The sequence below is a fragment of the Henckelia pumila genome, chromosome 1, assembly GCF_033568475.1.
Source record: "Henckelia pumila isolate YLH828 chromosome 1, ASM3356847v2, whole genome shotgun sequence".
In the NCBI taxonomy this organism is placed as follows: Eukaryota; Viridiplantae; Streptophyta; class Magnoliopsida; order Lamiales; family Gesneriaceae; genus Henckelia; species Henckelia pumila.
This window is the reverse complement of record NC_133120.1, coordinates 123,542,875-123,555,745: the sequence shown is the minus strand read 5'-3', so window position 1 is coordinate 123,555,745 and position 12,871 is coordinate 123,542,875. Positions and strand designations below refer to the sequence as shown.

Below are 12,871 nucleotides of genomic sequence, written 5' to 3'. Positions count from 1 at the left end.
CTACAATTCATCAAATCTTGAATATAAACTAGGATTCCAAAAATTGAAAACATGTACAAGATTCTTTGTATTCTAACATGTTTAACAAATTCATTTCATACATGTCATCTGCTTAAAAGCCCGAGTCACCATTCTAATCTTTCAATCTCATGTTATCCACGCCATGTCTCACTTGATCATACCTCAACCTGATGCAATGCACACATACAAACAAAGCAACAGCCGGATAACTCCGGTGAAAATATAATTCTCAGTATGAAAAACATGCATATAAAACCTTTAAGCATATAAAATCTATATGCCATAATAATCTTAAATCATCAAAACATGTAACAACATGTAATCATAGAAACATAATTCATTATTAAATTCTGAAAGCATGGCTATTCAGCTAAAGCAATATCATAACAAGCATATCGACACATTCATATCTAGAATGGCATATAACAACATGCTATCATTTATAACTGCATATTCTAAACCATAGAAATATCTATGTTAATGCATAAATGCAATGCATGTTTCAAGGAATAGGCTATCAAATCTGATACCAATAAATCTTAGTTCTTGGGATCCCGGGGAAATAAAATATTTAACCAACCACCAACTTATCCAATCGAGGTGGCGTTAAATATCTCAAATCCCCCGACTTTGGTGCAACTATAGTGAGTCTTCTAGCTCTGAAAGTAAATCTACATTCCGTGCCACTCAACTATAGCCCTCCAAACGTCATATGCACTCTAGGCCAATCAGCCCTCTGTGCTTTGCAAGGTAGGGTTCAAGATGAATGCAACATCGTTTGTATGCATTAATATTGTAAAACATCTTGAACACTCAAATCACTTAATCAAGACAAGTAATAGCAAACAGCAATTCATATGAACGCATATAAACAATTACGTATGTGATTTTAGGAAAACTCGAAAATCACCACGTTCTCGAGTTGTTCTACCTGGCAAAAATAATGTCGAATCATACCTTTCGATCTCGAGTTTTAGATGCTCCAATTTTGGACAAATAACATCAAAGAACTTCTATAAAAAATCTGCTCAAATCATTACAATCATTCAAGGCAAACTAGCTTCAAACCTTCTTGCATCTTTCTTGGTTCAAAGGCTAACTTCACGAGCTCGTCGATTCGAATTCGATCTTTTGCAATTCAAATCTGAAATGCATTGATTTTCAATTCAATTTCAGTCCCAATATCACTACAATCTCATTAAATCTGAAACAACTACAATACTTGATTGTTCAATCAAAATCAAAACCGACGGCGTAACGGTTCGAATTCGAAAATCCCAAAGGCATTAACATCAATAATATCATCATATTAGCAATATAACATCAATAATTCAGCAGCCTAGCCACGTGAATATCAGCCCCTAAAATTCAGATTTCTGAAAAATCTTTCAAAAATCGAAACATGTTCAAACGACGATCTTTTCTCGATCCGTCTTAGATATGCTATCGTCGTATATACGAGAACATGATTATACAATCAAATATTCAGTATAACAACATAATAAAATTCAAACATGGTAGAACTTCTTTAAACTTACGTCAAAACGTAGCACTCGGAGTCGTGATCGCAAATATATGCTCAATCGGAAATTCTACCGGGCGGATCAATTTTTAACGGTGCTTGAAAGGTCAAAAATGAACTTGGAACCCTTCTTTCCCTTTCTCTCGTTTGTTGTCTCAACATTATGATCCCTTTTACACGTTTTTATGGCCAAGTTGCAAGGAATTTGCATTTTTGCCCTTAAACTTTGGCCTAATTGCAAATCAGTCCCCGGACAAGCGATTTAATTCAATTTAAATACTAAATAATTTAAGAATATTATAATTTAATTCTAAACTCTAAATATTCTCAAATTAAATATTATCGGATTAAAATTAAATAATTTCGGATTTTATCGCATTTTAGTCCTTGAACGTCTCAATATTTGCAAATTAGTCCTTGCTCGGATTTCATACTCAAATTAAATCCTTGATATTTATAATCTTGGAATTCACATCTTAAATTCCTTAAATATCAATTCAAATATTTTTAAATCTTTTAATTTAAGAATTTCGGATATTAAAATCTTAAAATCCAAAAATCCTCAAATTAAATATTTTCAACCCGAAATTAAATTTCTAATTTCTTACCTTCTTCAAATTAATATTTTCTCATCTTCGGAATTTAAATCTCAAATTCCGTAATTAATAACTTAATATTTTCGGGCCTTATAATTCCTCCCCTCTAAGGAATGATTCCGTCCTCGAAATTGCATGCGATCTTACTGCGGATTCTCGTAAGCTGTATAGCTGAATGAAGTAATACTTACTTCAATTCTCTAAGATTTAGATATCTATTCTGATATCTTATCTTCTATAGTATCTTATTCTTCTTTCTGATCGCTTCTGCAATCATATCTATTCTCATTAACATATAATCACTGAGTCAACTTATCTCGCAGTTGCTTTTTCTCGTGATCTAACTCTGCATCAGTTAGTCTGCCTTGCTTACAATCTTATCGGCTTCTGTTTTATCTGAGTTGAATGCACATACATATTCTAGCTGATATTCTTCAGTCGATGCGTTTGAGTATGAATCAATAAGCTAGATCAAATACTCACAGGGATCAATTATTATTTCACTTCTGAAATCTCTTTCTGAACCTAATGATGCTCGGGAATGAACTTCTTTTCTGATGATTCTGATCAGGCTTCAAAATCTATATCTGTTGCTCATTTGCTAACTTTATCTATGCTGCTCTGTTCTTATTATGTTCAATCACTCTTCACATTCTCTAACTTTTCTTGACTCATATCTAGTCTGATAGCTGATACTTCTGAAATATCGTTTCAATATAAAGACAATTCTGTTTTTCTTATCAATCAATCATCAAAATATTGTCTCTATATCTATCAGATAGTTGTCATAGGAATTATGGTAATCAAGTGACACATAATCAATCAACTAGTACCAAATCTAGTACTATAGTTCTGAGCATATCCTTGGAAATCTGGAGAATCACATATGATATTCCACTAATCAGAGGATGGTATAATGAAATCTCATATAACCAAACACTCAGAACATCTGACAATCAGTGCCACAATCTAGAAAATAAATCTACAGTCTCTATCTTGACAATAGATTTCAATAATTCCTGTAATCTGATCATCTTGCTAAATTCATAACCAGTATCTCTTTATGTTTGTATCATGTCTAATACAACATATTCTTGAATCTGTCGAAATCTACTACAATCTAAATCGCAAAATCATGACGATTTGAGTAGATTCGAACTCAAATCTTTCGAAAAGTTGATCTTCTTTCAACTCTTATGTAACTAATCTGTTACAGAAACCACTTGGGTTCTTCTTTTCTACTTCTTTCACTGGAATTTTTATATTGTTAATGTCAATTTTGTCGTATCTGCTTTCATTTCTTTCACCAATACTAATTTCCAAGTAATGACTACATGTAAGTCATACATGTTTAGACAACTGAATGGATATTAAATATGTTGTCATATGCCTTTTTCAGATTCTGATATTCCATATCTAGAATATCTGGCATACTCAAACGATTATTCACCGCAAAATTCATCTGTTCTGCTCTGTTGTCTTGTCTCATATCTTAATCTAGCATTCTCAATCAATATTTTATTGCTTGATCTAATATCGATGTTGCTTTTATCTTTCCAAACCAATCGAGTTTAGCTTAGATTGCAACAATTCTGATTGTTTGAGTATTTGTCTCGAAACTCAAGCGCAAAAATACAAAATTACAAATCTGTACACAATTGATCAAGCAGTCATCTAATTTTTTCTTTCTATTCCCAATTATTGGCAACTTATGCAATCAACCCATAAATCTTGCTTCTATTTGAAATCAGAATATCTATCAGTTACGCCAAAAACTTCAACATATACTGAATATACACATCAAATAATCAATAATTCTCAAATTTCAAATCAAAGGAACTCGCTCAAGTCAAGGTCATCCAAAATCAAATATTCTGAATGACAAAATCTGCACAGTGAAAACAACTCACTTGCATATCAAAACTTAAAGCGAGTAAATCAAATCAGACTCTAGCAAAGGAATAAGAGTCAATCAAAATCGATCGAGGTCGAATACAAAAACCTCAGAATCGATAGCAAGAAATTCAAGAATTCGTGATTTCTATGATGTAGTAGCTTCAGGTAAATTGAAGAGAAAGCTCGACTGTAACTGATTTTTCTTATTCTCTATTGACTTGAGTTTAGCTATTAATTATCTTATGACAATGGTCGAATATTATCTTTTAGACTTAACTTGTTGTCATAGAATTAATAATCACTTCGGTACTAGAATAATTCTTTACTAATCAATATTCTGCTATTTTTGGAATTCTTCAGCTCAAGTAGTGCTCTTTTATACGAGTTGTCATGAGATTTTCGTACTAGACACCACTCTATATAGAACTGCATTCATATCGTAGAAAGGTCGGAATATGTCATTGAACTATTTCTGTACATTCTAACCACTGACATATCTGTCAATTCTAGGTTAATTCTATACTAGTTCAGTATATCGACTAGAATTCTTCCGACATTATTCTACGGTCATCGTGATATAACCAGTACCAAAATAACAAAATCTAATTTTTGAAACTCATATCATAACTTTCTAATCATTTCTATTGCTTAATCAATGCACGGATTCAATCAGATGTTAACTGGTACTCAGTTATTGCATTAATATCTATAATGCATGCTAGCTTAATACCCAAGTCGTATATTATCACATTCAATCTTATTTTCTCAAATCCGTCTTTATCTGTTATGTCTAATCTACCAAATATTTTCCATCTACTCAAAGGCAAAGACTCAGCACATACAATTAATAAAGGCTCAACAGATAAAGATTATCTCATAAAAAATCATTGATCTATAAATGCATGCTATGCAATCAAGATATAAGCAGATTCAGTCAATTACTCAATTACATGCAATCTCATTATTTGGTGCAACTTGAGCCTCATTTTCTGTACTTGCTTATTGCCTATGAAATTATCTGTCATTCAAATTTTCTCTTGATCTGAGTTAAGGGAGCTATGTTTATATTTCTTCATCTGCTGGCGTTTAGGCTAAATCGATCTTTGATGTTGTTGTCACTATCTCTTACTTCATAGCTATACTACTATGGAATCTGTAATGAAGGTGATGATCATAGTTTTTCGCAATTACAGAGGCGTGAATAAAATTCTACTCTGCCTCATATAGTTGATTCATAGTTTCTTTGTTCTGTCATTGGATTCCATGAACTCATTCAAGTGGCTATGCTTCTGTGTGGCAAATTTTGCTTTTCTATCTTTTCTACTACTTACAGAAAGAAACAATTCTGTTTACTTACCTGCCAATTCCATGTCAATACGTCTGCTCTTCCATAAGTCCTTCTGTAAAATTCACCAACTTCTTGCTAAGCCATGGAGTTGATATAAAATCAGGCGGGTTATATGTTCATCTGAATATTCTTCACTTGAACCAGCTTTTCAACTCAACCCCTTTCTAGACATAGCATATTCTGTATCTTTCTGAGTTGGTGATTAATAGCTTTGGAGTTGTTCAACTAACATACTCCTTAGTGCAATCATCATATCGATCGGCTCAAAAACTCACCTCAACACTGTTCTGTTCTGTCTGTGGTTCTGTTCTGTCTGAGGTTCTCATGCTATCTGCACAATCTGTCTTATTCGATAACAGAAGCAATATATATTGCAGAGATTATAAAATACAATTTCAGTGTAACATACATATAATCTCATGCTTCTGAATAGAACACATACTTGAAAATTCTCATGCTTTTCAAATAATACATGCTTACAACGAATTCACTTATTCTGATGAATTCAATAAATTATGCCTACATATCATCATATAAGCATGTAATTCTCATATCAGTGAAGCAAGCAGTGTTCAATCAATATATAATGTTCGCATACAATTTCTCAATTCAAGTAAAGCATAATCATGCAATACTATAAATGCATGCGACTCAATCTATCCCGCTCAACTTCTATCTTAGTCCAAGACTTTATGCTCTGATACCACCTGTTGTGGGGACCTCGGGTGCTAATATTTTATTAGGGCAATTAACAATTAATCATTAAACATGATTGGATCAAACTTGAATCAAAAGAATCAAAGACTGAATTTTTTTTTTTTACACAAGTTGCATCGCGCGCGTGCGAGAGAGGGTACTCGCCCGCGCGTGAGCCATTAATTCAGCGCCTCGCTGAGTGCTCGCGCGCGCACGGGATGAGGCCTCGCGTGCGCGCAAGTATCTTATCCAGCGAAATTTCAAAGCAGAGTTCACCCGGACCCTTGCACGGACCTTGACACGGGGTCCGTGCCCTGTACTGAAAAATCACAACTTACTCTGTTCAAGTCTGAAAAATGATACACAATATCAAATAAACTTTTCAACATAACTCTACATAATGGACATGCAATTACATAATAATCTCAGTCTTTACAATTCATCAAACCTTGAATATAAACTAGGATTCCGAAAATTGAAAACATGTACAAGATTCTTTGTATTCTAACATGTTTAACAAATTCATTTCATACATGTCATCTGCTTAAAAACCCGAGTCACCACTTCTAATATTTCAATCTCATGCTATCCACGCCATGTCTGACTTGATCATACCACAACCTGATGCAATGCACACATACAAATAAAGCAACAGCCGGATAACTCTGGTGAGAATATAATTCTCAGTATGAAAGACATGCATATAAAACCTTCAAGCATATAAAATCTATATGCCATAATAATCTTAAATCATCAAAACATGTAACAACATGTAATCATAGAAACATACTTCATTCTTAAATTCTGAAAGCATGGTTATTCAGCTAAAGCAATATCATAACAAGCATATCAACACATTCATATCTAGAATGACATATAACAACATGCTATCATTTATAACTGCATATTCTAAACCATAGAAATATCTATGTTAATGCATAAATGCAATGCATGTTTCAACGAATAGACTATCAAATCTGATACCAATAAATCTTAGTTCTTGGGATCCCGGGGAAATAAAATCTTTAACCGACCACCAACTTACCCAATCGAGGTGGCGTTAAATATCTCAAATCCCCTGACTTTGGTGCAACTATAGTGAGTCTTCTAGCTCTGTAAGTAAATCTACATTTCGTGTCACTCAACTACATCCCTCCAAACGTCATATGCACTCTAGGCCAATCAGCCCTCTGTGCTTTGTAAGGTAGGGTTCAAGATGAATGCAACATCGTCTGTATGCATTAATACTCTAAAACATCTTGAACACTTAAATCACTTAATCAAACCAAGTAATAACAAACAGCAATTCATATGAACGCATATAAACAATTACATATGTGATTTTAGAAAAACTCGAAAACCACCACGTTCTCAAGTTGTTCTACCTGGCAAAAATAATGTCGAATCATACCTTTCGATCTCGAGTTTTAGATGCTCCAATTCTGGAAAAATAACATCAAAGAACTTCTATCAAAATCTGCTCAAATCATTACAATCATTCAAGGCAAACTAGCTTCAAACCTTCTTGCATCTTTCTTGGTTCAAAGGCTAACTTCTCGAGCTCGTCGATTCGAATTCGATCTTTTGCAATTCAAATCTAAAATGCATTGATTTTCAATTCAATATCAGCTCCCAATATCACTAAAATCTCATCAAATCTGAAACAACTACAAGACTTGATTGTTCAATCAAAATCAAAACTGACGGCGTAACGGTTCGAATTCGGAAATCCCAAAGGCATTAACATCAATAATATCATCATATTAGCAATATAACATCAATAATTCAGCAGCCTAGCCACGTGAATATCAGCCCCTAAAATTCAGATTTCTGAAAAATCTTTCAAAAATCGAAACATGTTCAAAGACGATCTTTTCTCGATTCGTCTTAGATATGCTATCGTCGTATATACGAGAACATGATTATACAATCAAATCTTCAGTCTAACAACATAATAAAATTCAAACATGGTATAACTTCTTAAAACTTACGTCAAAGCGTAGCACTCGGAGCTGTGATCACAAATATATGCTCAATCAGAAATTCTACCGGGTGGATCAATTTTTAACGGAGCTTGAAAGGTCAAAAATGAACTTGGAACCCTTCTTTACCTTTCTCTCGTTTGTTGTCTGAACATTCTGATCCCTTTTACACGTTTTTATGGCCAAGTTGCAAGGAATTTGCATTTCTGCCCCTAAACTTTGGCCTAATTACAAATCAGTCCTCGGACAAGCGATTTATTCAATTTCAATTCTAAATAATTTAAGAATATTATAATTTAATTCTAAACTCTACATATTCTTAAATTAAATATTTTTGAATTAAAATTAAATAATTTCGGACTTTATCGCATTTTAGTCCTTGAACGTCTCAATATTTGTAAATTAGTCCTTGCTCGAATTTTATACTCAAATTAAATCCTTGATATTTATAATCTTGGAATTCACATCTTAAATTCCATAAATATCAATTCAAATATTTTTAAATATTTTAATTTAAGAATTTCGGATATTAAAATTTTAAAATCCTCAAATTAAATATTTTCAACCCGAAATTAAATTTCTAATTTCTTACCTTCTTCAAATTAATATTTTCTCAACTTCGGAATTTAAATCTCAAATCCCGTAATTAATAACTTAATATTTTCGGGTCTTACACATATGGTGGATAGATTTTGGTGCTATCATCAGTGTGTCTATGCAGGGTTATTATTATTGCTAAAGTTCAAATAATGATGAAAGATTCATTGGTGTACAATGGAAAAACAGTTAAATTTGAAATAATTGAAAATTTTAGATTATTGTTCAGGTCTGAGTTTTATTTGAATGTGAATGAAACATTTATTGTACCGAATTTCAGTCGAAATAATTTTTATTTTTACTTTGGGCAAATTCGGTTTCTCTTGCTCATTTGAAAATGAAAATTTAGGTTGGTTCATGATTCAAAATTGGTTGGCTCTGGTTTTTCATCTCGTTACAATAATCCTTCTTCGGTTGATACAATTGTTTCATTTAATGAGTCCCTGCAATTAAATTTAAAATTCTCAAAGATAAAATTCTAGTAAATGAGAATTAAGTTACGTCGTGACATAAGATATTATGTTATATCTCCGGATGGAGAATAAAAAAACTTATGTATGACGAAATTCTCAATCCTTTAAATTTAACATATTTTGATATTTATGTTAAATGTATAAATGGAAAACAAACAAATTAAAGGAGATTTGAAGTCAACAAGAATTTGGACGTCTTTGAACTTATAAATATGGATATTTGGGGGTCTTCCATTTGATTTTTTGGAATGACCAACAATAATTTATAGCGTTCATAGATAATTATTTTATATATGACTTCATATATCTCAATTATGGAGAAAATACTAATGACTGCAGCATATATCCTTAACAAAGTTTGATTAAAGTGATTCTTAAAGATCTAAGGGGCAAAAGTTTTATGGTGCCATAATTAATTTGATTCTCAGTTAGGAAAATGCTTGGTTTTTGAGTATGTCGAGTTTGTGGGGGAAGATAAAGTTTAAAAATTGTCTTTAAGGAAGAATACTTTAATATTCTCACAGGTGTTATTGACATTGATCAAAATTATATTTTGACTTTGTTTAAAACACAATACGGTAAGACAATTTAAAAAAATCTCTCATTCAAGAAATATTCTGAAAGAACAAACTCTTATATCTCAATAACCTCGTCATTATGGAATTCCACTCGAGAGAGAAGAAGTGTAATCTTGGGTAATTTGATTGTACTTCTCCAAGAGAATAACGTCGACATTGGAATGAGAGAAATTGATTTTATCAATTTTTGTCATGTTATGTAAATTCTAATTCTCAAAGTGGATTTTTGCCAATAATAAGGAGATAAAATCTCTGAAAGACAAAGATATTTGGGATATCGTCTCATTATCTAAAGTGTGACATTCATTGGTTCTAAATAGATATTTAAAACCATGAGTATTCAAAAGGTAATGTGAGAGATATAAGATTTATTTTGTCATTCATAGATTTTACACAGTAAGGACATCAATAGTAAAGAGTCTTTCTGTTTGGTTTCTTTGAATGACTCTTCAGGATTATAATGGCATAGTATTGAATTTTTTAATCAATAAATGATATTTTTACATTTCATCATGTGATCATCTCGTTTGGTTTTGAGATAAATTTGGTCAATGATTGTATATATCATAAGGTATGTGGGAGTAAATATTTTTATGATTTTGTATGTGATGATAGCTTACTCGCTAACAACGATATAGATATGTTGCATGACACTATGAGATTTCTAGCTAAGAATTTTGAGATGAAAGATCTTGGTGATGCATATTTTGTATTGGGTATCCAGATAATTGGGATCGCTCTCGATGTATTCTTGGATTATCACAGAAAAGGTATATCGAGAATGTGATGCCCGGGGCTGAAGAGGCAGGGAGTGATCGCCGGTGCCAAGAGGTTGCACGGACAATGAGCGGCTCCTGATAAGCTTCTAGGCGGAGGGAGACATGAATGAACCGATCCCGTGCCGGAATGAGAGGGATTCTGAGACTGTGTAGGTATGGGACTACATGGTTGAGGAGGGTTTAAAAGATTTCATATGTACTATTCATATCAAGAAGGTGCATCTTCTTTTCGGAAAATCATCACATAAGAACTTCAAAGTTAAGCGTGCTTGACTTGGGCCAATTATAGGATGGGTGACCTCCTGGGAAGTTTTCCAGGGTGCGTGTGAGTGAGGACATAAGCACGCTGAAAAGACCCGTCTTGATACAGTGGGGCGTTACAAATGGTATCAGAGCCGACCTCTCTTAGTACGGTATGGTTCGGGGACGAACCAAGCGGAAGCTGGTGGGCATGTGACGCCCGGGGCTGAAGAGGCAGGGAGTGATCGCCGGTGCCAAGAGGTTGCACGGATAAGGAGCGGCTCCTGATAGGCTTCTAGCCGGAGGGAGACATGAATGAACCGATCCCGTGCCAAAATGAGAGGGATTCTGAGACTGTGTAGGTATGGGACTACATGGTTGAGGAGGGCTTAAAAGATTTTATATGTACTATTCATATCAAGAAGGTGTATCTTTTTTTCGGAAACTCATCACATAAGAACTCCAAAGTTAAGCGTGCTTGACTTGGGCCGATTATAGGATGGGTGACCCCCTGGGAAGTATTCCAGGGTGCGTGTGAGTGAGGACATAAGCACGCTGAAAAGACCCGTCTTGATACAGTGGGACGTTATAAATAGTATCAGAGCCGACCTCTCTTAGTACGGTATGGTTCGGGGACGAACCAAGCGGAAGCTGGTGGACAAGTGACGCCCGGGGCTGAAGAGGCAGGGAGTGATCGCCGGTGCCAAGAGGTTGCACGGACAATGAGCGGCTCCTGGTAGGCTTCTAGGCAGAGGGAGACATGAATGAACCGATCTCGTGCCGGAATGAGAGGAATTCTGAGACTGTGTAGGTATGGGACTACATGGTTGAGGAGGGCTTAAAAGATTTCATATGTACTATTCATATCAAGAGGGCTTAAAAGATTTCATATGTACTATTCATATCAAGAATGTGCATCTTTTTTTCGGAAGCTCATCACATAAGAACTCCAAAGTTAAGCGTGCTTGACTTGTGGCAATTATAGGATGGGTGACCCCCTGAGAAGTTTTTCAGGGTGCGTGTGAGTGAGGACATAAGCGCGCTGAAAAGACCCGTCTTGATACAGTGGGGCATTACAGAGAAAGTTTTAAAGCAATATGTATAAACCTTAGCAATACATTAGATTCCTACTGCTAAGTCATAAAGAATCTTTTGTATTTATTTTTTTTAAATCATTATTAGGGCCGTGTTCTTCTCTCCATCTACAGTCCACTTAGCCGCAGCTTTCTGTTTCCAAAAATATTCTTCCATAGCAAGACCAAGAGCCAAAATAGCTTTAGCCAAATAAAGAGCCTCTTTTTTATCATCAGGTTGAATCACATCAAACTCCAACTCCGCTTGAGCAGCTATCAAATCCAGGGCCTTTAATTTATCATGAATATTACCAAAAACATCCCTATTCCACCACTTAAGATGATTTTTAAGTCTCTTGAGTTTATAAATTAAACGACCGAGACCTCTTCCCTCGCAAGGAATATTCCAATTCAATCGCACAGTTTGTAAAAATCCCGAATGAAGACACCACATGTTCTGAAAACGAAAATCTCCAATAGGTTTAGGAAGGAAAGGAGCAGAAATAAGTAAGGGGCAATGATCTGAGGAACCCCTATGCAGATGATCCACTTTGAAAGAATTAAAAAAATCAGCCCAGTTAGAGGAAATCAAAACCCGATCTAGCCTTTTCCAGATCCTCATGGTGGTCCAAGTGAACCTTGAACCAAGAAAGCCCGCATCAGATAATCCTGCATTAGTAATAAACTCCATAAACTCATACATACCTCCGGGTTGATTAACTACTCCAAGAGAATGTTGGAACACTGTCGTTCTCCGGATCGAAAAAAAAGAAAGTGATACCCGGTGCAGCGGAAGTTTTAAATTTTATATGGAATGATTCCATATGAGTATCAAATTCCTACGATTAAAATTGATAATATATAAAATTTAAACAATATAAATTTTACCTTAAAATCTCGAAGCGAGATTATGGACACCAACAGATTAAACTGCTCTTGTTGTATATCCCAGGAACTGATGAACGAACAATTCTTCAATCAGGTCCACGAACAGAAATTTAATCCCTCTGATAGACTGCACTAGAAAGTCTATCAGAAGTTTCTACGAAGAAAAATAACAGATTTGATCT

The 12,871-nt window shown here is 34.3% G+C and overlaps 1 protein-coding gene across 1 annotated transcript; it reads right to left on the bottom strand.

Moving 5' to 3' along the window:
• Positions 1 to 11,895: 11,895 nt before the first annotated feature.
• LOC140873921 (uncharacterized) lies at positions 11,896 to 12,492 on the bottom strand. Its single transcript, XM_073277205.1, has one exon. The coding sequence runs from the start codon at positions 12,490 to 12,492 to the stop codon at positions 11,896 to 11,898; it is 597 nt and encodes a 198-aa protein (XP_073133306.1).
• Positions 12,493 to 12,871: the final 379 nt, after the last annotated feature.